At 39.3% G+C, this 22476-nt stretch overlaps 1 protein-coding gene across 3 annotated transcripts; it reads left to right on the forward strand.

Annotated features, from left to right (window-relative positions):
• On the forward strand, positions 1–22466 carry LOC125895806 (G-protein-signaling modulator 2-like). Of its 3 annotated transcripts, XM_049587929.1 has the most exons (16): positions 1–133; positions 9613–9834; positions 10221–10356; positions 10743–10882; positions 12401–12524; positions 12828–12943; positions 14811–14966; positions 15827–15935; positions 16219–16384; positions 17073–17170; positions 17752–17934; positions 18770–18932; positions 20470–20655; positions 20742–20857; positions 21416–21618; positions 21895–22466. In XM_049587929.1, the coding sequence occupies exons 1-15, from the start codon at positions 126–128 to the stop codon at positions 21575–21577; spliced, it is 2085 nt and encodes a 694-aa protein (XP_049443886.1). In that variant the 5' UTR covers positions 1–125; the 3' UTR covers positions 21578–21618; positions 21895–22466. The 3 variants fall into 3 exon arrangements, with proteins under 3 accessions (XP_049443886.1, XP_049443885.1, XP_049443887.1); XM_049587928.1 differs by having other exon boundaries at positions 21416–22465; XM_049587930.1 differs by having other exon boundaries at positions 128–255; positions 21416–22463.
• The last annotated feature ends 10 nt before the right edge of the window (positions 22467–22476 follow it).

Raw genomic sequence — 22476 nt, forward strand, 5'->3', positions numbered from 1 at the left:
GTCAACATTTCCGATGGCACTTGAAGGCAGCGACCGTGGAATCCTAATTGGAGGCAGATTTTCAGCGCGAGGAGTGGCTTCTTCAACTTCTGCTTCCCGAGACAGCGGAGTCATCTTCCCTTCAGATGTACGGGTGAGTAGCTTAGTAAACAACTGGGTGAAAAGAAAAGTCAGGAAGGATTCAAGTTGGTGGAGATATTTTTTTTTCTGAAGCTGAAGCCATGTTTGTGGTGTATTCGCGTACTTCACTCTGAGGTAGGTGAAATGAATTCCTGAAAATTTGTTTGGGTCAGTCATGTTGTCGCGTTACTTTTCTACTAACTGTCACAGTTAAGTTAGCTAAACTCGTGAAATGTTAGCTTATTTAGCTCTTTTCGGACCCGGTTTTGACTTTGTTTTTATATTATTTAACAGATTAAAATGTCTCTCCACTTAAAGTAAAGTTCGGTTATCTACCGTTGAGACAGCGAGCATGTGAGGGCATGTTAAACTGAGTCATTTCTAGTGTGTGAGTTCCCAAACAGTCATCATCATGAAGTGGAGATGTGTCATTATGAGACATAACTGGAAATAAATAACTGAACTTAACTCGCAGCTTCTGTTTTTTCCTCTAAAACGACATAACAGGGTCTCATACTTTTAGGACACAAAAGTAGTCATTATTTGCAAGTATGAAACCTGCTCTTACTGTAGTAACTTAGTCGCTTTTCCACACTTTTACAGTTATCCTTACCGGTGATGCAAATTTCATGTCTCCATGAAGCACACTTAACTAATTTTCAAAGGCAGTGATTACAGAGCAGCCCACAGTGATGGTGTTGCAGTCAGTTTCCATTTAACTGTGTTTGACCTCTTTTCCCACGCAGGGTTAGGGTTGAGTCTCTAATGATGGTTTCTTCAAATGAAGCTTTCTTCAAAAGAAAAGATGGTTTTCACTCTAGAGAGCATCACTTAATTAGACAGGGATTGGTTGGGCGTATTCATATTGAAATGGTTAGGGTTTATCTCTAGCATATGTGACTAAATCAGTGTTACTCAGAGCAAAGGGTTTCAAAGGAGCTGTTGAAGACTTGCAGTGCTTCTCCTTTGTAGTTGTCCACACAAGGAGTCATTCTTCTGCTAAAGAAAGTAAAAAATGTAAGTCTTTTGTTGTGGGGAAAAAGGATTTTTAAACTTTTATGGTGTGTTGGTCATGGCTCTGTTGATGCAGGGCTGTTTTTAGGCCTTTAGAAACTCCAAAGGAAAACTAATTGCTCTTATTTTATTTGCAAAATGCCCACACGTCATTCCTCCAAGCAGATCAGAGGTCTGAATAGTTGATATTAATATCACATTGGCTTTAATTTAGATTTATATAGACAAAATATAAAACTGAAAATGCAAGTATTTGGTACTTTCCGTTGCTGTTTTGTTTTGACATGCCAATACGCCTCAGTTCCTGAATTTGTCCTTCAGAGTTACTTGGTATTGATGAGCTAAAGTACAATGCAAATATGACTACAAAGATTGTCCCATCGTGGTTGATAAAACATTTGTCTATCAATATTTTTCAGTGCAATCTGCAGCTTTTTGATGTGCATTTAACTGGAGATTGTTAGAGGAATGTTTTAGTATTTTTTAATAGCATGTGCTGCTTTTCTTTCTCTTTCCTTTGATAGCTACAGCCCACGTTTCAAACACTACTGGGAAAAATAATGTAGAACACGGAGGCAGGTCAAAAAGTGAAGTCTCCGTTTGACAAAGAGCTGAAGAGACTTTGAGCATGGTGTGATTGTTGCCAGGCATTGTGGTCGCTGCATCAGAAAAGCCTGCACCCTTTGGGATTTTTGCGCACTACACTGTCTAGTTTACAGAAGATGATGCAATCAACAAAAAATCATGCAGTCAGCTGGAGTTGTGCGAGTGAAAACACTTCACTCAGTGAATGAGGTCATCGGATAATAGGCTCATTCAAGCCAACAGGGAGGCTAACAAGTCCGGCACAGCTCGGTGCAACGGTATTTGCAGAAAGATCAAAACAAAATGCTCCCAGTGAGACATGGGAGGTGTGAAGAGTTGAGAAAATGTTGCCTGGTCTGTTGAATCTCAAGTTTTGACATGTTTGTGTCAGTTTGGCACAAAAAGGATAAATCCTTCCTGCATTGGTTCATAGCGTAGACTGTATACAAGCAAGTATTTAGTACTTTCTTTTTCAAATGTGTGAATTTGCTTTGCACTCAGTCTACACAATAGCAGGTCAACATCATTTGCATGCCACAGTGTACTGCAAGCCATTTTCAATTGAAGACTTTCGACAAAATGGCAACATATCAAGTTAATATCCCACCCTAGGTTTTTCTAATAAAGTTTAGTTAAACACAGAATGTTGCCTGTTTTACATATTTATTGTTTAAGCTACATTTTGCATCTTAAAGAAACATAAAAACAAAAAAGTTGATAATATTGCTTTGAATAACAGTGGGAACTGACTAGGGCTGCAACTCATGATTATTTCCATATTGATTATTCTGTCAGTGATTTTCTCATTTAGTTGTTTAATCATTTGGTCTACAAAATGTCAGATGTTTTATAAAAGTAAATAAAATGTTGGTCTATAAAACAGTAAATTTACCAGACCATAAGTTTACATTTAAGCCTTAAGCTCACCAGACTAGGGGAGTGAAAAAACTAGTAAATATTAACATTTAAGAAACTATAACCAGTGAATGTGAGGTTATTTCGTTCTCCAGAAACAAATTATCCAAACCTCTGCCATTTAATTTTCTGTCGATCCACAAATCCCTTAATTGACTTATCATTTCTGCTCTAGAACTGGACTGACAAGCTTCTGCAAAATTTATGGCAACTTAAGTGTCAGTGATTATATTTAAACTGTAGAGCACTGTTGATTCAAGTGCTGCTCTCCCATCTGCATCCTCTTAAAATGACTTGATTAATTGTGCTTGTTGAAATGAATAAATGAATGAAGATGTTGCTGGTGCGAAGTTGCAAACACATGACGGAGTGTTTACTCTTGCTTCCCAGCTCCAGTTTCAAGATAAGAGAAAGGACAGAGATAGTGTGACAGCTGAATTCTCGTGTTGTGCGGTGGAAACCATGCATGGCGGTATTCAGCCTTTCCCAGTGACAGTCCTTGTCACTTAGTCTCCAGATTTTTATCAAATAGCCCTTTAGCTTGGCAGTTGACAGGGATCTAGCATGTGGTTCAGTCTCTGGTGCTTGTTAGGACGATCAGGCTGACTGTCATGTATGGCAGCATTTTTCTGCACTGTGCACTGGACAGGGAGTATTTACTTCATGTCCGCCACAGGTAGGCTCTATATTCAGTGTCATGTTAACTGTAATATAGACTGTCTGTACTTGATAAATTTAAGATGACTGTGATAGGATCTGTTTTAATTGTATAGTATCAGAGGAAAGTGTGTTTGTGCTTTATATATTGTGATAAAAGCCTGAATGCTTTACCTTTGATTATAGATTTGCTTCATATTTTATATGAATTAGGGCTGAAACAATTACCGAATTGATCGATTAGTCTATCAACAAAAAAGTCTCATATCATTTGATAGTCAGACTAACTTTTTAAGCAAACATTCTTTGGTTATAGCCACTTAAATGTGAAGCTCTTGTAGTTTTCTTAACCTTCTGCAAAGTTAACTGAATATTTCTTAAATCATGGACTGCTAGTTGGACAAATTAAACTATTTGAATATATCAGCTTTGGCTTTTGGTAATTTGATGGGCATTTTTTCTATTTCTGGAATTTTCATTGATCAGTCAATTAATTTAGAAAATTATTGGCAGATAAGTAGGCAGTGAAAATAGCCTAATTGTTAGTGGCAACCCTGATATGGATTTTTTAAAAAATTATTATTCAATACATTGCAGGGTAAATATGTGTGTTATGATTTTGTTCAGTCTAAAGGGAATATCAGACATGACCTATCAAACAATAATGAAATGTTCAAATCAGTCAGTGTTTTACTATTGTTTTCCCCTGCCCATACTTGATTTTATTGGTATATTCAGGATTTGTGTGTCCACATAGATGTGAGAAAAGCAACAACAGTTTTTCTGTGGCAGTAACATGACACCTTATTGGCTAACTGATGAAGGATGCTGAGCAGACTACGGGAGGTCCTTACTAACCACAATGTAAATATTTCATGATACGACTGAAACAATTGTGAGAATATGTTGATTGCAGACAATGTTGTCTTTGTATAGTAGAGTTGACATATACTGCATCACCCCATTGTCATGTTAGGTATCACACACACACAAGCCTTGTCAGGTCGCTGTGTCATCGGCACGTTTTTCTCAGAAAAAATTCCACCCTCTGTGTCAATAACCTGCAGGCTAGTCCGTTACCTGTTACTGAACACAGTCTGATAACCAGACACTCGCGGGTCCAGCCTCAAGCACTAACGGCAATATCCTTGAAAGGCGTAAGCAGGAGTTTGTTGGGTGTGGTTTCAAATGTTGGTGCCCACCCAGAAGCCAAAGAGACAAACAGGACAAACAGTGCAAGGCACACAGGTGGCTCTGAGCTCTAAGTTGCCCTTAGTGAAGAGGCAGTGAAAAAGCATCATTATCTGATTGTTCTGGTTTCCACATGCTCCTAGGAGTTGTTTCCAAAATCACCCTGATTATATAAAGATCTAGATTTTAGTGTGTTAACTGAGGTGACAGCTTTAATGTCACATGGCTTTTTCCAGTCCTTGTGCTCAACGTAATGGTAAGGCAATGTATTGTTTTATCCTCTAGAGGGCACGTTGGTACAGACTTCTTAGTTAATTCAGACAAGTGGATTTCTCTGGATTGGCTACTGCTAAATTACTAGAAGCTTTGGACGGATTGGTGAGATCTGCCCCAAGAAATTATTGAGAATAATGGAAGTCAAATAACAAACAACCCATCTCATTAAAGTATATATTAATCATGAAGGTGAATTATTTTTGAGGGGTCAATAGAAGAATCTCCACCTGTCCAGGCTGCCTGCCGCTAAATGATTATTTCTTAGAGTGTTGAGCAAATAGCCTTAGGGCTCACTGGAGCCACTTAAAGTGGCTATAATTACCACTGAGGTCTGGCTTAATTGGAAGTGACACATACCATCGGGTGGCTTAGAGATGCAAGTTACAAATGGCCAAGTCATAGAGGAATACGACAATCAGCTCAACTTGGCAGCCTAGCTGACCATTATCTCTGTTCATTTCTGCTTGGTAACAACCTGGCAATAATCTGTACTTGCTTTAACATAAGGTCTCTCGCCCCGGCTCTTGACTGTTCAGGTCAATGTGAATGCTGAGCGGATTAAATCCTTTGTTTTCCTGTTAGCACGGGTTAGCAGAGCACTCTGAGGGACAGCAATAGATCCAAGGGAGCCGTGTTTTCTTTTATTTTTATGAAATTGGGAAACTGTGGCTGCGTGCGTTATGTGTTTGCACGTGAAGGAAGAGAAGGTAAAGGGTGTTGTACGGAAAGTGCTGTGTCTGCTCCAAAGAGTAATCGTGAAACGTGAAATGTCCGTCGTGTCAGACTGTCTTGAGTGCATCAGAATGGGGAGAAGCAACAGGTATGTGACCCTGAGCTTTGGTATGTCACTTTGCATTGATTCAAGGTAATGAATTGTTCTGTTAGCTGCCAGGAAGCTTGTTAATCTAGACAAGGACACAAATTATTTCTGATTTCTAGCTTTATATAGCACTCATAGAGGATTTATCCCTAGCTTTCACAACATGTCTGAGTATACTGTCACAGAAAACCTGTCCAAGGAATATCTCTGGTAACTAAGAGCAAATGCTATTTTCTAATTGTATAGAGCTATGAAACATTTTCCAATATAGGTTTGTGAAGTCTCTACATCAGCTTTCACTTTTCAAAGGAGGTTCCTGCTGTCAAGCCAAGATTAAATAATTCTCCACTTGACACCAAGGTGTGTTTAGGTAGTACCCAGAAATGGAGATGAGGAAGCTTCTAAGTTAAGGCAGAATTATGTGAAGCCACATTTTGTCAGTCATTTCTCAATCATTAATACATTGAGTGGATCATATCGAAACAAGTCCTCCAGCAAATAGAACATAGCTTGTATCATTTGCTAAAAGGGACAGACCTAAACCCTAAGCTTTTTATTGCAGTTTGTTGGGGGGTCAGGAAACAGACTGGAAGGGGTTGTGTTGTGTTGTCTGTTGAGCCCTTATACTGGGTTTCTCAGGGAGGCTCAAAAGTCAACATGGAAGGGGAATTCTAAGGCAACCCTTTGAGAGCTAGATGTCTAACCTCTCTTGTTCAGAACCCAAATATGTGCCAAACACACACAAAAACATTACAATGGTGGAATTGTACTCCGTATGCACTCATAAATAGCAAAAAAAGAGATTAAAATACTTCATTATGTGTTGTTTTCTCTGTTCATTCCAACGGGTGAAGAATCTGAACGTGAGTAACCACCTAATAGTGACAATGAAAATAACAGACAAGAAAAAAACACAAGTTTATTTCTTTTTTCATGAATGGTTAAGTCATACTAATAAATAGTTTTGCTTTAAGACACATAGCCTATTTATATTTTGTGCTGTATTTGGCATCATAGCTCAAAATATCCTCAATTTCTTAAGTATCTCCAGAAAAGAAGTATATTCAAAACCTCCTGAGATTGTTTTCAGTGTGCATAATCAGTAGGATGCATTATGTGTTGATTGTATCATTAGAAAATCAAATCAGAACAGTGTTTTTCTGTTAAAACTGTATTTCCCTGTTCAGTTTTACAAATTATGTACTTTAACAAGATGATTCATAGATTAAAATGTACCTGTCGCGTCCTCCTTGCCTCGTGTCAGTCATGCTTGTTAAAAAAAAGGGGGGGTGGCTCTCCTGAAGTTCACTTTAGATAATGAGGAACAATGTGATTGGCTTAAAGACATCCAGTCAAATAAGTTTGTGTTTTTGGGTGGAGTCTGATGACAATAATCAGAAATCTAGACATTCTAGAAAAGTTATGTCCCTTATAGGGAGGGTAGATCTAAAGGGGTTTAAAGATGTCCGAAACCTGTGATTATTCAAATGATAATTCATGCTGGCAGGTGTTGTTTTTTGTTTTTTTTTTTTTTTCTTCATCTGAAAAGTCAGGTTAGCATTTTTATTCTCTGTATGCTTTTTTTTTTTTTTTAAAAAAAAAGGTTGTATTTGGTTGTATTTGGTTTGTAAATATAATCTTTTTCTAGGTCAGAATATAGAGAAGTAGAGGGTTGTTTGGTCCAAATTTAGTTTTAGTTAACCGGGATAAATAACCTTTAACTTTGGAAATTGTATCTTGAATCTGCATCCTACAAATGAAGTAAATGATGAATGTCCTCTGCACCCATGCATGACTGGATTTGTTTTACTGTCTTGTGATGTAATCCTACAGATTCACTCACGTCTTTTTTTCCCTTTTTCTTTTTTCCATTACTAGCAATTTGATGTTGACAAAAATGGATGATCTTATTTCTTAGGGAGGGTGTGGAGGTTATAAAATGGTTGTCCTCACCACAGACACATCTGAGTTTACTTTGTGTTTATGGGTAAATGTTAGGCACATATTTTCATTCCAGGCTAATTTTGGAGTTTGTAGGCTCATGGCAGACAGGAAAGGCTCTGTCTTATTTTGGATTTATAGTGCTTTTCTCTGGCTTCTCTCTGCTTAACATTTGCTGTTTTTGTATCTGTTGTATGTGAATGCTTCCAGAGTATACTTGCTGGTACATTCACTGTGTTCCCTGATTGTGACTAATACCACCATCTGCATTTTGTCATTTTGGGACATGAAATTTCTTGGATATTGGAAGCAATTAGAAGTCAAGTCATTGATACATTTCTTAACAGAGCATTAATTGAAAATGGTTCTGATTTTAAATTATGTTGTCTTTTTAAGGGATACTTTGCTTTGTATTATAATATTGTAGGTAGTATGTGTAAATAACCTACATTAAATTTTGCTCCATCTTGCCAGTGCCCAGATCTCCCTGCTCATTTGCCAGCAAAAATAAGTTTATTTTCTCTGGCTCTTGGGCTGTTGCTTGAACAGCAGATTGTACTTCCTTATTTTTGTATGTCCACCGCCACTATGAACACAAATAGTATAGAAGCAGCTTAAGAGAGAGTGAGACAGAGAGAGCCTCCCCTTTCTGTCACTCTCACTTTCTCTCTCAAACTCAGACCTAACTCCTAATTAAACTCTAAAAGTAGGCAGTGCTTATCAAATATAAACAAATATTCTGTTGCTGTATTGCCTATTGTTTGCCTAATAATAGTTTTATAAACATATTTTAGTGCACTGTTTGGCTGTAATATGAGAGTTTGTGAACAGGAAGTGGGTGCCATACAGTTTCCTATATTTTAAAACTGGAGGCTGAAAAAAAAAGATCAAACAATAAAACTGGGCAGTGTTGATAAAATATTAACCAAGATTGGGTTACAGCCTTGATTATTTTTCACCAAAAATGTTTTCAGAAACAGATTTTAGCGCACTGTTTAACTGTAATACAAGATCATTTGTCACCATGGATATATCAGGAGAACTGGATACAGTATTGGAGGTGAGCCCCTTTTGCTCAGTGGCACATGAAGCCAAAATGGTTAAAATGCCACCTGTAAAATTACCCGGATGATCGGCATTGCTTCATCATTGGACCCATTGAGCAGGCGTGTTAGAGATTTCCACCGGTCGAGCCGGCTGCTTGCAGTTTAGCATTCCGTTAGTTTGACTAGGAATAAAATGATTTAATCTTGGGGCTCTTCTAGACTTTCCAAATGTTATCAGACTGCATGGATCAAATCCTGATAGTGAAACGAGTCATTTTGCGGCAGTTTGGATGTCAAAAAAAAAAGAATCCATTGATTTATAGGCATTCGTTTCAAAGTATAAGTCTATTTGGGCCTAATGGCAGTTGTAATTCCACTGTTTGACCACTATGAAAATTAGCTTCAAAGCCCAATGCACTTCCTGGGGGCCTGCTTGTTATTAGCCAGCCACCATGTTGTTTTCAGACGGATGACTTACATTATGTCACCTACCAGTGCATTCTGGTTGTTGTAGGTTTTCTACCTCTAAAGAGAAAGCAAATGCCACAGCCCTTTTCTCTGCTTTTCTTTGGTCAGGTAGCACCGATTTCAAAAGTATTTGTGTATTTCTACTGCATAGCCAGCCCTGATTTGTGAAAAGACTACTTCTCCAGCGATGAAGTACTTCTTGAAGTAATTTGTCAGGTAAAAATGACAAGTATTTTGACAAGCAGCCTTTCTGTCTTTTACATTATTTTAAATTGAATTTAGGGTATGGACTGTTGGTGGGACAAATCAAGCAATTTGAATCACTATGGGGGAAAATGTTTCTATATTTTCTGACATTTTAGAGACTACAGTTAATATGGTGATATGAAATATGATTACTTTGTAATGAAAACTAATCTCAGCCTTCATGTTTGCCATATTTCATTAACTGATTTACTGTAGGAGGATGTAACAACCTTTTTTTTAATGTGTTGAATCCTCCTGATATAGTTAAGTATTTCATCAGTATTATGAATATTGGAAGAGTTCACTTCTCACATAGATCTCACTTTCCTGCAGGATGGAGTCATCATGTCTGGACCTGGCTCTGGAAGGTGAGCGGCTCTGTAAGACTGGTGACTATCGTGCCGGTGTGTCCTTCTTTGAGTCTGCCATCCAGGTTGGAACAGAGGACCTTCAAATCCTCAGTGCCATCTACAGCCAGCTGGGCAATGCCTACTTTCACCTACAGGAGTATAACAAAGCCCTGGAGTACCATCGGCATGACCTCACACTTACGAGGTAAACAGTGTTCACAGTCTTAATATTTTTGTGTTTTAAAACCATATCCCCCTTTTAAACCCTTGTTATACGGATAGGACAACCTTGGAAAAATACCAGTGTTTCCTGCAGATTTTTAACTTAGATTAGCGACCATGCATACTAGTTCAATGTAAATAATTTAAGATTAAACTCTAACAATATATTCTGAACAAATGCTAAAACTTTTTTAATCACCATATTCCCCCTCCATGATTAAATTTCTAGACTCAACTCCACTGTATTGCTGCTTGCAGCTGTAAATTACTTTCTTTCCTCTTGTGTTTTTGTACTCATACACTTCAGTAATCCGCTGATATTCCAGTCTAATTATTTCCTAATGTTTTTTATCTCCCTTGTTATCCCAGAACAATTGGAGATGAACTTGGTGAGGCGAAAGCCAGTGGCAACCTTGGGAACACATTAAAGCTGTTAGGACGGTATGATGAAGCGTTGGTTTGTTGCCAAAGACATTTGGATATCACCAGAGCCATGTATGATAAGGTGGGTTGTATTTTAGTGATATTTAAGGTGGTATTTTTACTACAAGAGAGCTGTTTATATATGGGTATCTGCAGTCCTCTTATCTTAAACTGACAATGGGTGCCTTTACTGTTCTGTAATTAGAGCAGAGTCAATGACTAAAAGGCTCATTGGCTTTGATTAGAATGCATCCAAATGTATTTTCAATCATACCACATGACTTGATTTGCAGCCACAGAACAGTTCGGTATGCACGATGACTGCGAAGCGTCGGCGTACCAACATCTAGAATAGTTTGCCAGCCCGCTTGCAAACACGCAGGTCTGGTGTCAGTGTATTTTAAGTATATAATTACAGCACTGGTCACTCTGGTTTCCGCCTGTGAAAATCTGGTGTGCGTGCTGTAGGTTGGGCAGGCTCGGGCGCTGTATAATTTCGGGAACGTTTACCACGCCAAAGGCAAGAGCATCTGCTGGACTGGAGCCGAGCCAGGAGACTTCCCAGAGGAGGCCAGGATAGCCCTGAGGAAAGCTGCACAGTACTATGAGTGAGTTGGTATCACTAGACATTGAATATTTGTTGTTTTGCATTTATTTTGAAAGCCCTGAGGTATGATACAAGTGACCTGATTGTTAAATTGACAATACATCAACTGCAGCGTCACAGGTTTGTTCCCCGCAATAACCTTGTTTGTTTAGTTTTTTCTTCTCTTTCTGTGTTATGCCGAACATCTGTCCGAACCCACGTGGGATTACAAGAAAATGGCTGTTTTCCAAAACAAGCATTTTCATGTAATACATATACAAAAACTCAAGAGCATAAAAAGTTGCATTATCAGTAATTTTATGTTCTTTTGAATAACTTATTTATGTGGGGAAAAAAATCCAAATTAACTCTACACTGAGAAGAACTACTAACAATTTATCCTAATGAAGAGCTTTGGTCTTTTCTCCCAGGCTTTCCCTGAGTAAGTGGCTAATTCAAATGTATCATATGTAGACACAAAACTCAGTCTTTTTGTAGTAAGATAAAAACAGATATTGACTTTGTGATTATGGACGATGCACTAAGTATTCTGCTGTTCTCAATAAAAACAAATCTACTTCTTCCCGACTGAAATACTATCCACTCTAAACAGTATGTGGTGAAATACCAGATCTCAGCAAGGCAAATAAAGATCTTTCCTTTTTAGATAAATTATGTACAACATCATTCTCTGCACCATATTCATATTTTATCATCATCCCACTGCTCTACCTTGTATCAAAGTTTCCTTGGGTAAGATGTTAAACTCCTACATGGTTACTTTTTGTAAATGTGCCACCTGAATTCCTCATATATAAAATGTAACATACTCAAAGCTGGTTGGATGCTGTGTAATATTTGCAACAAAAAATGTTTTTTCAAGTCTCTGAAGCACACCTTCGCTGTCTCATCTTTTACATTTTGGCAGTGTTTACAAGTTGTTGATGAAGTTGTGTTCCCTCTTGTCTGTGTAAAGCTTCACAAAAATGAAGCCAGGGCGAGTTTTTTTCTTTCTTTTTTTTTCTCCAAACAAGCAACATGTCACTTAACCTGTTGGCTGATGCACGAAGCAGGTTAGGCTATCTTTATTGGGGGAAAAGTGAAACGATCTAATGAGTGCTTGTTTGCTCATTTTCATGGTATCCAATCAGGAGGAGCAGTGGTGTAGGTAGATGGGTAGGTTACCAAGGAGGAAGTGGATATACTCTCTGGCTTTTTGGCTTATAGGTGGGTATACTGTTAACAGCCAGAGAAAGAGAAAGAGGAGGGTATACTCTGTATACCTGTGTATACTCTCCACTACACCACAAAGGAAGAGGTGTTATTTTGTCTAAATGTTTGTTTAGTTCAGTAAATTCATAAAGAGGAAACAAAAGGAATGGGTTGTTTATGTTGTGAGAGCTAGCTGGGTGCTGTGGGCTCTAACAGGATCTGAAAAATGATCCTGAAAGCACAAAAGTTTTTTTTAATTAAACACTTAAAACGTGTTTAAGTGTTTACGCACAATAACATACGTGTGTGTTGTTTCTTTCTAACAAAGAGCAAACCTGTGTCTGGTGAAGGAGTTAGGCGACCGAGCAGCCCAAGGTCGTACCCATGGCAACCTTGGCAACACTTACTATCTGCTGGGTGACTTTGAAACAGCAGCAGCTGCACATGAAAAGGTAGGTGGCAAACATGCACCCCTTAAGTGTGGACCACACATCCCCTGCTTCAAATTGGCCTTGTTCCCTGTGTTTTTAAGGCCTTTGATAGACAAGTAACACATTAGTTGATATTGGATGAATTTGTCAAGAAGATGTGGAAGTTTTTACCCACATACATTTTCATTTTCTCTGACCCCATGAGTGTGAAGGCTGTGTTAGTCTTCACTACCTGCCACATCCTCAACAACCTCTAAAATGTTTCCTGTTAATCCTGACCTCAGTGGCAGTAATGTGCACCCTACTGTTTGTCCTGTTTGGCAGCGGCTGCTCATCGCTAAAGAGTTCGGGGATAAGTCTGCTGAGAGGAGGGCCCACTGTAACCTTGGCAATGCTCACATATTCCTCAGCCAGTTTGAGGTGGCGGCCGGTCATTACAAGTGAGTAAACAAGTGGCGCTCAAGGCCTTTGTCACCTTGGGATGGCCAATGGCAGATATCCTGTATGTCATCATTATATTCTGACACAAAACAAGTATGCTGATGTTATTTTTCATTTTAAGTTATTTTTTTTCTTCTGTAAAAGCTCAAGTGACAGGAGCAAGAAGTATTTTTTTCTGAAGTTGTATGTTTTAACTACTGTACATATTGTATTCCTTTTATTATTGTAGGACACATATTAACATTAGGCAAATTGACTGCCGATTTAAAAACTAGCTTATCATCTAACTTGGGTGCATTTACATTTGTTTGAATGTGGATTCATGTATGTTGTCTCTTCTCAAATAAAACCTTAATGAAACCATAAATCAGTCAGATAAAGAAAAATTAGATCAAACTGAAATTGTCCTAACTGGGAAGTTGGTTCATCGCATCAGCCGAGAATGAGTTTTGTTGGCAACACTTTAATTGTCTCCTGTTTAGCATTTAGCAGTATGTAAACATTTAATAAATAGTATATAACACACTACACTTATCAGCCATAACATTAAAACCACAACATGATCACTGATCAATGCAGTGTTCTGCTGGGAAACTTTGAGTCCTGGCATTCATGCAGATGCCACTTTAAACACCATTTAAGAAAAAGTACACCCCATCATGGCAACAGCACTCCCCAGTGGCAGTGGCCTCTCCACCAGGACAATGCCACACTGAACTGCCACACAAACTGCTCTCAAAAAATGGCCTGAGGAACATGACAGAGAATTCCAAGTGTCGACCTGGCCTCCAAATCCCTCACATCTCAATCTGATCAAACATACCCCAGAGGTCCTGTGTCTATGCCTCGACAGGTCAGAGCCAAGTGTGATCTTTGGTGGGGCCTCTGACCTGTCGAGGCATGGACACAGGGCCTCTGCGGGTGTCCTGTGGTGTCTGGCACCAGGGCGTTGGTGACAGATCCTGTGAGACCTGTCGGTTGTGATGTGGGGTAGCGGCAGGTCCTACAGATGCTTGATCAGATTGGGATCTGAGGAATGTGGACATCAGGTCAATACCTTGAGCTCTTTGTCACATTCCTAGGGCCATTTCTAAGGCAGTTTTTATGGTGTGGCACGATGCATTGTTCTGCTGGGGGACCACTGCCATAGGGGAGTGCTGTTGCCATTTGTCATGTAGCATCAACATGAATACCAGGACTAAAGGTTTACCAGCAGAGCATTGCATTGTAACAAGACGATCAAGGTTATTCACTTAACCCGTCAGTGGTTTTAATATTGTGGCTGATCGGTGTAAGATGTAGTTGTAAGTGGACGTGTTTGTTAGTGTATTTATCACCAGGTGTATGTCCTCCTGTCGGCATTTATAAGTGAAGGCTGGTGTATAAAGAACAAGTGAATCACAGTATAGTAAAACACAATTATGTATATCCTTATAATGGAAGTTAGTATTGCTGACAGCTACTGTACATTAATAAATAGTTTATAATGCATTATAATGTAGCTGTAAGCAGATTTATAAGCATTTTTAGGCTTTTATTAAAGTTTGTCTACTGCTTATAAATGTTTAATAGGTGGACTTGAGGTAAAACGTTACTGATTTGGTTATATAAATAAGACAAACACAAAGTTCTGGACACAATACATGCACATATAACAACCACAAACGTGTACAGATATGTATTTGTTCAGGAGCAGTAGTTGACCAAATTCCAGAGTTTTTAATCCCTTTTCTGCAGCATATTCTTGATACAGAAGCCCTCGGAGAATTGCAACAAAGAAAGAAAAGAAAGTGGCTGATAACTATCATTCTCCCGCTCCCACCCTACACATTCTTTGACTGTCTTCCTCTTCTGTTTCGCCCTCAGGAGGACTCTGCAGCTGGCCAGGCTCTTGAAGGACAAGGCAGTGGAGGCCCAGGCCTGTTACAGTCTGGGCAACACCTACACACTACTGCAAGACTATGAGAGAGCCATTGATTACCACCTCAAACATCTGGTCATTGCTCAGGACCTCAATGACAGGTATTGACCATAGAGGGCCATTTGTCGTCAGCTTTCTGCCAAACTGTCTTTGAAGTGTAACGAGCACATACAGTTTCAATGCGGGTGGCCCTTGAACTAATTACCTGCCAAAAATTGGTGGTGTTACTGCCAACACCCATGAAGCCAAACTGCAAAAACACTAAAAACAGCAGACAGAGTAACAAGGAAAGGTCCTTCTATAGAATTTAATGTCATTTACACATAACAGGAGCTTTGAGATGCAGCAAAAACATCCAAACAGCTTGTTAGGCCGGCCAAGAATAGACTTTCTACTTAAAGATCATATATTTAGGATATCATTTAAAATCAGTTGATACTCTTTTACAGAAGAAATTTTAAAATGAGCTTCTCCTCGATCATCTACAACATTAAAAGGCTGTTCAAAATGTCAGCCTGAAATTTTTATGCTTTACTTTACAGATGAAAAATCAGTTTATAGGCTTAGGGGTCCTCTGCTATATGTCTGCTACAACAAGGCAATGCTGTAATTCCTAGTGTGGGAGTACATCTCTATTTTTTATAGTCTTAGCAAAGGAAGGAAACTTGCACAGCAATATTGTCATTAAGTTGCCAAAAAGGTATAGATGGGATGTAACGGGAGGAAGAGTTCTTCAAATTCTGATTTTTTTTTTTTTTGTTTGTTTGTTTTGAAAATGTCTAGTCACTCATATTAATATTCTCTCTTTATGTGGTAACTTACCCACCAGCTGTTGTTGAGAGCACAAGCTCATGTCAGGTTTTTGTGATTGTACTGTGATAGTTTGATGAATGCCCTTCCCATTCTTGCGTAATCTCAGCTGTAGTCGCTCAGCCTGTTTTCCCTCTTTGTCTCGCTGCAGGGTCGGTGAAGGACGCGCGTACTGGAGTCTAGGAAATGCCCACACCGCCCTGGGGAATCATCAGCAAGCCATGTACTTCGCTGAGAAACATCTGGAGATTGCCAGAGAGGTGACTGTTTACTGTCTACCCCCTCCCTCACAGTGCAATCAGTAGCTGCCATCAGGCCACACCTCCCTCTACTGGCTTTATGTGGAACAGCAGGGAATAATAGCTTCCTTTGTATGCAGCGTTTGTATGTGTGCATTCATTAAAGATTTTTCTGGACATACACACTGCAAAGCCAGTGCACAAATTAATTACTTAGCAATAGTATGTTTTATCTTTTTGCTTTGGGGTCATATGTTCACATTTAGCTTTGTTTACATTAACTTTGATGCTGTCGATGTTGCAGACTGGAGACAAAAGTGGTGAGATGACAGCCAGGATGAACTTGTCGGACTTACGGCTGGTCGTCGGCCTGAAGTCAAACTCCAGTGTCCATGCCAGTATCTTCCGCAACAGCAACACTAACAGCTCTGCTCTACACACAAGCTACCAGGGTTACCCAAGCCTCCAAGGTAAGATAAGATAGTCCTACAGTGTGGAGATTTGCAGTGAAGATTTGTGTGAATCTGCATTCCTCAGAACTGCCTGTCATTTTCAGGACATTTTGACAAATCCATTTGGGAACATGTAGCAATATGCCTTTATACTTGTGAATCAGTGGCATTTCATTTTTAGCAGCATGATCGGCCTTTAAATTATCTGTATGCTCTGTATTCACGTTATATTTAGAAATGTAAAATCTCTGCAATGGAAAATCTATTTTTACAATTCCCAGAAAAGGCTGCATTTTGTGTTGGTGCTTCATTAAAGGTACCCTGTATGGTTGTTGTTTTTGTGGCCGCATTTTGTGCATGTGCACTCAGGTGACATGATACATTCCTACCAATGTTGTTTTACTATTCCACCAATCTACAGGTGGCAGTAGTATGCCATGAAATACAGCAGTACACTGACAAAGGCAGGGAAGAAGAGGACTGCAAGCTAGTAAACATAATGTAAACAATGCAGGATTTAAAATTATTCACGAGGAAGGAAATACATTCAACATGTTTTGATGAGCAGCACTTAATGTAAACATAACTTTTGTGTGTTTACAAGAAGAAAAAAAATCCATTTTCCTGTAGTTGTTAAAGTGCTGTATAAATATTCAAACATGCTGCCACCCTGTTGATTTTTTTTGTTTTTTTGTTTTTGTTTCAGGGAGCAAGTCTCCATCGAGGACAAGAGGCAGTGCAGAGAACCTGGGACTGAGCCCAAGTCCTGACAAACATGAAACTGGGGATTCATCACCACATCAGGTATGCATGTATGAAAATACCTCACAAGGCACATGATGTAAAGTATGCAGTCTTAATTGCATTGTAACCAGTCAGTCTGATTTCAGAAGCTGTCGTACAAATGAAATGGTTCAACTCTTTCCACTTCTCCTTCACTGACAATTTGTATTTGACGTAAAAATATAGCTTGTAACATACAGAACTGTAAGCTTGGCATTAACAATTAGTTGTTATTTTCTTTCTTTTTTTAAGACAGTTTATGGTGAAAATTAATTAATTAATTTCGACAAACTGCTGTTCTGCCAATGAAAGGTGCTGAATTTGGTGCTTAGCAATTATCTTAATTAATTTTACATTGTTAAAATGTAATTAGCCTTTTGCTATGGCTTCAGAAACATGTTAGCCAAAGTAAGCACAAACCATCATAGACATTTATAACTTAGGGTAAAGGGAAATTAATCATTATTTTACATGACAAAAACACTAAGAACCTGTTCACCCAGATTCAGTGTTTAACATTGGTAAAACATTAAAACTCTAACATGAATCTGTCAGCGATGCTAAATTAAAATGATCAATCTTTATGCATGTGGAATGTACAGGACTGGGAAGAAGATGTGTTTCCTGGATCTTCAAAAAACAACACAATAAAGGCTTCTACCAAGCTCTTCCTCTTCCACCGGCTGAAGAGTAAGAAGAAGAACAACAAATCCTCTCACAAAGACCAGCATGAAAACCACACCGAGCCCTCAACCCCTGAGCAGGACACACCGCTGTCTATTAAGGTATTGCTAAAAACACGAGATTGTTCTACTCAGTCTTAACGTCCCTGGAGCCCACAAGATGGGCGACGATGATTCATCCTCAAGAAGACTCCCAATTATTTTTTCCACATACAGTATTAAGATCTCAGGAGGAAATATTTTGGTGTGGCAATGTGGGATCATTGTTTCTGACTCATGTGTTCCAAAACAATATCAGACTCCAGTTCATTCGGAAGAACAGACAAGCAAAGTGAATTTCAAAATTAAGTTAATCTGTCTGACACCAGTTATATTACTAACTGTTCAAAGGGTGTCCACATGTACGCACACACAAAGAATGCAACTGTATCTTAAAGGTGCTATTCACAAGCTTAAGAGAATGCAGTGGATATTTGCAGATAAAGCAGTATATCTGTTTAACCCAGCTAAAGTCACGGGCTGCTACTAACAGTTACATCAGTTATTGATTGGTGAGTATGCTATAGATTAGTTTACTGTTGGATCTCTAAGACGTCAGACAATGGTGGAAATATGCCCATCACAGTGTCCCAGTGTAACAAAATTAATCCGCTATTTAGAAGAATCTGTAGATGTTAGCTATCAGTTCACTGATCAAATAATTATTTTAATCCTGAACTACAAATTATTATTTTAACCCTGAACTAAAAATGGCTTCTCTAACAGGAGAGTTTTAAAGTAGGAAGTGATGCAGTATGCCCGTGCTGTTTACCCTTTCCTTCCTGTATTTGATCTTTTTCACCAAAAGCCTGTCAGCTGTCCTGATTACCTCAATTACTGAAGCCCTTTCTATTGTTATTGAGTCCATTTATTTTGTTTTGTTTTTTTAACACTGTAGCCAGGATCACGGGACACTATTGGAGAGGATGGCTTTTTCGACCTCCTCTCTCGTTTCCAGGGCAACAGAATGGATGACCAAAGGTGCTCCCTACAGGATGGCCAGAGCCATCTCACTGCTCATTCCTCTCCCTCCTCCACCCCACCTGTAGCTGAAAGGAAATGTGAGTCAGCCCCTTGTGTTCCCTCTGTGTTCACACCATACATAACAGTACGATTATCTGACTTAACTGAGAGATACAAATGAAAATGTATGGACAAGCAGATCACTCATCTTCAGTCTGCTGTTGTGGCTGATCAGTGTGGCCTCTATATGGTGTGAAAACAGCACGTCCACAAATGTGTCCTTTACATTTTAATGTTGCGTAATCCTTTGTGTTGTTTGTGTCAAAGATGACTTAAAGTGATTCACCTCCCAAAATCTGTGATTTGCGTATCAAACACTTTCCACTCAAGCCTTGTAAGTGTAAAGGGATAGTTCAAATTTTTTGAAGTGGGATTGTACAAGGTACTTAGTTGTAGTCAGTGCATTACCTAGAGTAGATAGTGGCCAGTTTGGAGAAGCAGGCAGGAGTACTGCTGTGCATGGGGGCAGCAGCAAAATGTATTTTAACCACTTGATAAAAAGGTATATAATTTAAATGTATGCCATATTTTGGGTTATTTTCACTGCTTTACTTTGCTGCAGACAGCCCTTTCTGATGGGAAACTGAAGCGGTTGTCTATGTTCTCTTCAAAGCCAGACTCCATCTGCAAACACAGTAATTTTACCTTGCAGAACATCTGGTCTACCACCGCCTTGATTGATTTGTTTGTGTTATTGTGTGACTTTGGTGTTTAGAAAGGTGAGTTTAGAATCATTACAGTCACACAATAACACAAACTACCCCATCAAAGAAGCAGTAGACCAGCAATGCCCATGTTCTGCAAGGTAAAATAACTTTCTTGTCAAAGGAGTTTGATGGCTTTGTAAAGAGCACACAGTTTCAGTTCCCTGTTGGAAAGGGCTGCCTGATGGCAAGGTAAAAGGGCGAAATTACTCTAAATATACCATACACTTGTAATCTATATTTATTTATTTATTTTTTGATCCTTTCTTAAAAGGCCCAAAATGCGTTTTGCTGCGGCCCTTGACCCTGCTTTGCTTTTGTGGTGGTGCTCCTGCCTGCTTCTCCAAACTGGGGGTGTGCTGACTTCCATCTACTGTCGGCAATGCACTGACTATGGATAAGCACCTCGTACAACTGCACTTTAAAAATATGAACTACACCTTTACTGTAAAATGTTTCTGGTTACTTTCTACATTGAACAAAACAACTTTGATGGACTTTTCTTTTTTGCCAAACCTGAAAACTGGTTATTATTGCACTCCTCTGTCGGGGTCATGAATCCAATCTTAGCACAGCCTCCATGCTCCAAGACAGATGAAAATACAATTTTTTGCAGCCAATTGTTTGGTCTACGGGAAATGTTTGATACTCAAGAGATTTGAGGAGGGTTGCTTTAAATTTCATAGAATAACTGTGACCCACGAACACCTCATCCATCTCAAATTCTCCCTTGTGCTCTTTTTCCTGTATTTACTATCTTACAAAATCAGAATGAAATGCTGGGTGAAGTAGTAACAAGGCACAAGTCAGTGTCACCAGCACACACTGTCATGACAAATCACCCACAGATAATAAGTATCTCTGCCTTTAGCTATTTTGGATTGCGAAACACCGTCGCAGGATCCTGGTCATTTCCTGGAGCTGCTGGCCAGCTCCCAGGCCCGTCGTCTGGACGACCAACGAGTCAGCCTGAGCCATTTTCCTGGCTTACGTCTCAGCACCTCCAACCCGCCTCATACACCCTCCACCTCCAGCACAGACAAAGTCCCCCCACAAGGTAACAATATACAAAGTATATACTCCCCATTTTAGTCTCACAGTATCATTACTCACATCAAGACTAATACGAATTTCTCTTCCCAGCCCCCATATCCAACACAGATACCCCTCACACACCCTCCCTCTACAGTCGTCTAGAGGCAAGCGCTGATCAGCCTGAGGGGGATGACGTCTTCTTCGATATGCTAGTGAAGTGCCAGGTCAGAAAATAAATTAGTATTTTGCATTCTGCCCAAGAAAGCAACAGCAAATAGTGTTATCTACATTCTGTCAGTCTGTCATTTCTGAATAATATACTGTTACATTTCAAAAAGAACTATATCATTTAGTTTATCCATGAAATGCAAAACACATAGTATTAATTTTAGACAGAAACTTACCTGGTTTTTGGAAATTAGGGACCTGTCAAACAAAGCTTGTCCTAGATCCTTTTCAGCCACTTTTTTTTTGAAAGTCAGATACTATTTTGAAGTGTTCAGTACAGTATTGTTAATTTCAGAGGCACTGGAATTAACTATCATTGCAATATTTTTACTGATTGTGTCCAAATAGGCAGAATTATGTCCTTCTAGATATCTGAAATACTCCATGTGTTTACAAACTGTTCACATCCAACAGACATGATTAAGACCTTTCTTGAAATAGGCAGTGATGCATAAGTGGCTACTTGGATATTGCTGGACACACTGGATACACTGGATATTGCTCCTGAAAAGCATCAGCTAACATACCTGCATTGCTTCTCGTCAATGTTCCAGGGTTCCCGATTGAACGACCAGAGGTGTGCTGCTCCTAAATCTAAAGGATCCACTGTTCCAGATGAGGATTTCTTCAGTCTCATCCTGCGTTCACAATCCAACAGAATGGAGGAGCAGCGAGTCCTGCCGCCACCTGGCGTCACCCAATCCAAACCAGACTGACTTCATGAGTGATTACTTTGTCACTCAGGATAAAAGATGAAGTAACTGAGCTTCCTTTTTATTCATCAAGAGTTTTGTTTTTATTTGTACCACATTATACTCTTGATTCCTGCCTCTCTGGACTGTCCTCACAGTGTTCCTGTGAGTCTGCCATGAACACATAGGACACTATAAGGAATCAAGATCTCAAACAAATTTTTAAGAAGTGGTATTTTGACTGTAACATTTAGGGTTTAAAGACTTATGGACTTGTTTTTAGGTTGCTGACAGCTGGGTATTCACTTTTTGTGATGCCACCTGCTGTCTGTCTTTTTCAGAGACCTCTGTGCCAGTGATCTCTGCCTGGACGTGGAGGCATGCATCAAGCCACTCGCACAAAGTCTGGGGTTGTTCCTGTAGTGTGGAGTACAAGTGATGTACCATGTGACATAAAGTAAACCAAAGGGATTTCTGCTTCATGATGATGGACAAAAGAGACATTATGTGGACCTATCTCAAGCAATTAAGCAAATTGGAACATTGCACGGCCTACTCTGCCCATTTGTGTTTCTGTTAAGTCTCTAAGAGTGGTACATCTTGGTTTAAATTGATCTCAGACCTCTCCAACAGTGAGTCAGTGGATCAAATGACAGATCCTCTCTGGGGAAATAAAGGTCTACATCCACTGCCACTGCTGCAGTGGGGACTAGTGGAGCCACTTACAGTATCCACTTCCTGATATTGCTTTTAAAGACTGTCAGTTTTATATTGTCAAGGTTGTATTGATGGAGTTATTGCCATGAACTGGAAAGGAATTTTTCTTCATTGTAACAAGATTTTACAGGGGATTAACTAGTTTGTGAAAAAGATATGCTATTGTAGCTTTTGTATGGAAGCCTTCTCCTGACAATGGAGAAATA

This window comes from Epinephelus fuscoguttatus, linkage group LG10 (assembly GCF_011397635.1).
Source record: "Epinephelus fuscoguttatus linkage group LG10, E.fuscoguttatus.final_Chr_v1".
In the NCBI taxonomy this organism is placed as follows: Eukaryota; Metazoa; Chordata; class Actinopteri; order Perciformes; family Serranidae; genus Epinephelus; species Epinephelus fuscoguttatus.